Genomic DNA, 3,713 nt, shown 5'->3' with positions numbered 1-3,713 from the left:
CTTAGTTTAACCGGATGGTGGACCAGATGGGCTAGTCCGGTCCGGTTTTGAAAACATTGTTTTTCACGCTAAACCCATTCAAAGTATAAATTTAAAAACGGGTTGCTGAAGTTGGATACGACATATGGCCATGACTTCAGTCTACTCCTTAAAAAAACTAACAAGTTGTTCTGAATGGTTAGCTGTTAAACGCGTTTAAATGTTCAAATTGATTAAAGTCAACAGTAACTAGAATCATATAAATAAAAGGAATTGCATACATTGTACTCTCAGTTTCAACTTTTAAAGCATAATTGATCATCAATGACCACTCAGGGCATCCATGGCAATCTCCTTGAAGTCACCGGTACGCCATTTCTCCAATTTCTATCTAACGGTTCAAAAACGCATTTGAATTAGCTTCAAGAACTAATTTTATTTTTCATATCGAAATATAGTCGTTAGCTGCAGTAAACTGAAGGATACGGAATGGATTTCAAGGCAAGATCCTTACGTTTCTATCGAATATGGGAGCAGTAAATCCACGACTCGTACTTGTACAGGTCTCCTCTCTTTATCTTTTTCTTGTATACAGTGGCGGATCTAGAAGAAAAGTTTAGGGATATCTTAATTTTTTTTTTAAACTTAGGGGTATTCTAATATTTGCTCAGGGGTATCCCGATACATAAAACGACGAAGAAAAAAAAAGCTTTACACTAATTTTACACTCCTGCTTGTATATGTGCATATGAATAATGAAGTGTTTATATATGTTATATGTTGTTAATTTTAAATTTTGTATAGATGGAGGCAAGAATCCAACATTTCAAGAGAAGTTTGTATTTACACTAATTGAAGGATTAAGAGAGCTGAATGTTTCGGTTTGGAATAGCAATACGGTCACACACGATGATTTCATCGGTAGCGGAAAGTAATTACTAGCTCTTATATCTGATAATATTGTGTTAGTTTTTGTTGATGCATTTGGAGTTAACTGAGATGGTTTTGGTACAGGATTCCATTGACAAAAGCTCTTTCTCAGGGATTTGATGATAGTAGCTGGCCGTTACAAAGTAAAACCGGCAGGTTTGTGATTTTTAATATTGTTAACAACATGTTGTCTACCGCTTAACATTCCAAATAATATAAAAATGAAAAGGTACACATATATATAACTAAATTAAAGATGTGAATATGGAATGTTAACAAAAAAAATAGCCTCAAATAAATGAAATATGGAGCCTTGATTACTATTTTTTTATATTTTTTTAACGGCAAATGTTACTCCTACGCTACTTTACACAAAAATTTTAAACTATCTTTTTGTCAAGGGTTGAACTTGCGAACTCCACTCGTTTAGAGAATTACCAAATGAATTGTTAAATGAGACATTAGAAGTAAAAAGTATATATTTTTTATAATTTGGTCCAACGATCAATCGGTTTGAATGTAAAATGGGTCAATGTCACAACTGGGCTGGGCTAACTAAATGAAGGTGGCTCAAGACTACTCAACTAGATCTATTGCTTAGGCGGTTGCCAGTCTTTTCAGCTCTGAAAACTGGTTTTAATTAATTGTTTTATGTATTATAATTCATCATTTACATGTAAAAATTATATATATGACATACATTTTTACAAAGAAATATCGAGCTTTAAACAAAGGAAATATTAAATTGGTTAAAATTTCTGTTAAAATTTTAATAGCATGTATTATTTACAAAATTTTAAATATGAGGATTAAGGAGCTAAAAATGATTTGGATTTGTGTTATTTATACAGGCATGCCGGAGAGGTCCGAATAATATTGCATTATACTACTAGCGGATATGTAAGTTCTTTTAACGCTTCATAACAACTCTTTTGGCTTGCCATAAATATTTCTCTACAACAAAACAAATTTTGAATTTTTTTCTTCTCTCTTAACAACAGAAACCACCAAAAGATTCTACTCAGAAACCATCAAAGGGTTTTGCACCATCAGCACCGTCACATGTAGCACCTCCGGCGGCCATGTACGCTGCACCACCACCGGCTTATCATCCACCAGGTGGCGCTTATCCTCCACCCGGTGGTGCTTATCCTCCACCTGCTGATGCTTATCCTCCACCCTACCAACATAATCCAAGTGCTTATCCACCGGCACCATACCCACCACAGCCAGTTACTTATCCTCCTCCGCCCTATCCAGCTTATGGATCACATTATCCCCCAGGTAACCACCTAATATTCCTTCATGTGTATTATGTAGAGGTGAGCATTCGCTTATGGGATATAACGAACCTGCAATCTAGAGGTGATCCTGAGGATTCAGGTACCCCGGCCAAGCCAGAAAAAATATGGCCCTTGCCCTTAGGCCTTAACAAATTAAATCAGAAAAAATATACACCTTACCCTTAGACCTTAACAAATTAAATAATGAAAGCTAATTTTTATTAAATAACCATTAAAGTTATTTTTATATTTCTTTTTCGCTTCGAACATGTTAGATACAAAAGAAAATCGTCTAAGTTTTACCAAATGATCTTTCGCATCTATATATTACACGAGAATTTTTAAAATTTTTGTGTCCCAGAAAAAACGTGCCCCGACCGGACGCTCACATTGCCCACCTTATAGCCTCCCCTGCTGCAATCGATGTTTTGATATTTAGATTTTAACCGGTTGGTGTTAATTATAAAGACTTTGAATTAGTAGGTTATTGGAAAGATGGTTCGGTTTTTTAAACTTTTTTGGGACATATAATAATTATATTCAACGATAAAAATTGGTAATTAAAACTATCATAATCGGTTCACGATTTCCCAACCCGTTAGTTATTTTAGTTTGTTTTTTTATGATTTTATTTTTCGATTTTTGTAGCCAGACCTATAATTTTAACATTTCTTAAATAACTTATTATGGCTACAGACTATTTTACGCTGTTTACAATTTAATTTTAACCTTTTTGAATCTATTTTTTGCTTTCATTATCAGGTTCTCCTTTTCCCGGAATGTATCCTCCGCCACCTTATTGATGCACAAGTGTCGATGACAAACTCATATCTGGCAATAAATCATCATATAATGTTGGAGTCATGTCGTATTTTTTTTTATAAAAATATAAAATAAAAAATATGTTTGACAAAATCATGTGATGTTTACAATTATAAATGAATCATGTAATTTTAAACATTCGTCAAATATGTCTTTATTTATTGATTGATTTTTTGTATTTTGTAATAGTCAATATAATTTTTTTTTTTTTGAACGGCCAACAGAAAATTTTATTAATTTAACTAGCCAGTGGCTAGACACCAAATTTACATAAAACTGATACACCAAAAGGCCAATCGGCCAAAACCAAACAACACCAGCCAATGAACGGACCCAAATTACATTTCAGAAAAATTAAATCACCAGCTAATGGAGAAAGCCCGCCAGTCGTTCCAGGACCAATTCGAGGATTTCAAACGATTCTTAATCCAGTTGTAAGACATCGACTTAGACTCCTCAACCACCTTCGAGATACAAGGAACCGCCTGACCGAAAATAACCTCATTGCGCATCCTCCAAATGCTCCAAATAACAACCTGAACAATGGCGTTTAGCACCTTCCTTTTCTTATTATTACTACCTTGCATATGAAGATGTAAGTCCAGTAAATCTTTAAAACCAAACGCTAAGATGGGGGGAATCTTGCACCACTGCGCCATAACGATCCAGATGGATTGAGAGAACTGACACGAAACGAAA

At 34.4% G+C, this 3,713-nt stretch overlaps 1 protein-coding gene across 1 annotated transcript; it reads left to right on the top strand.

Moving 5' to 3' along the window:
- Nucleotides 1–222: 222 nt before the first annotated feature.
- LOC110917233 (16 kDa phloem protein 2) lies at nucleotides 223–3,192 on the top strand. Its single transcript, XM_022161825.2, has 7 exons — nucleotides 223–346; nucleotides 438–542; nucleotides 784–910; nucleotides 994–1,065; nucleotides 1,761–1,809; nucleotides 1,911–2,193; nucleotides 2,955–3,192. The coding sequence occupies exons 1-7, from the start codon at nucleotides 304–306 to the stop codon at nucleotides 2,993–2,995; spliced, it is 720 nt and encodes a 239-aa protein (XP_022017517.1). The 5' UTR covers nucleotides 223–303; the 3' UTR covers nucleotides 2,996–3,192.
- Nucleotides 3,193–3,713: the final 521 nt, after the last annotated feature.

Source organism: Helianthus annuus, chromosome 16, assembly GCF_002127325.2.
Source record: "Helianthus annuus cultivar XRQ/B chromosome 16, HanXRQr2.0-SUNRISE, whole genome shotgun sequence".
Lineage (NCBI taxonomy): Eukaryota > Viridiplantae > Streptophyta > Magnoliopsida > Asterales > Asteraceae > Helianthus > Helianthus annuus.
Note: the sequence above shows the minus strand (reverse complement) of the source record. Positions and strands in the feature narration are given on the sequence as shown.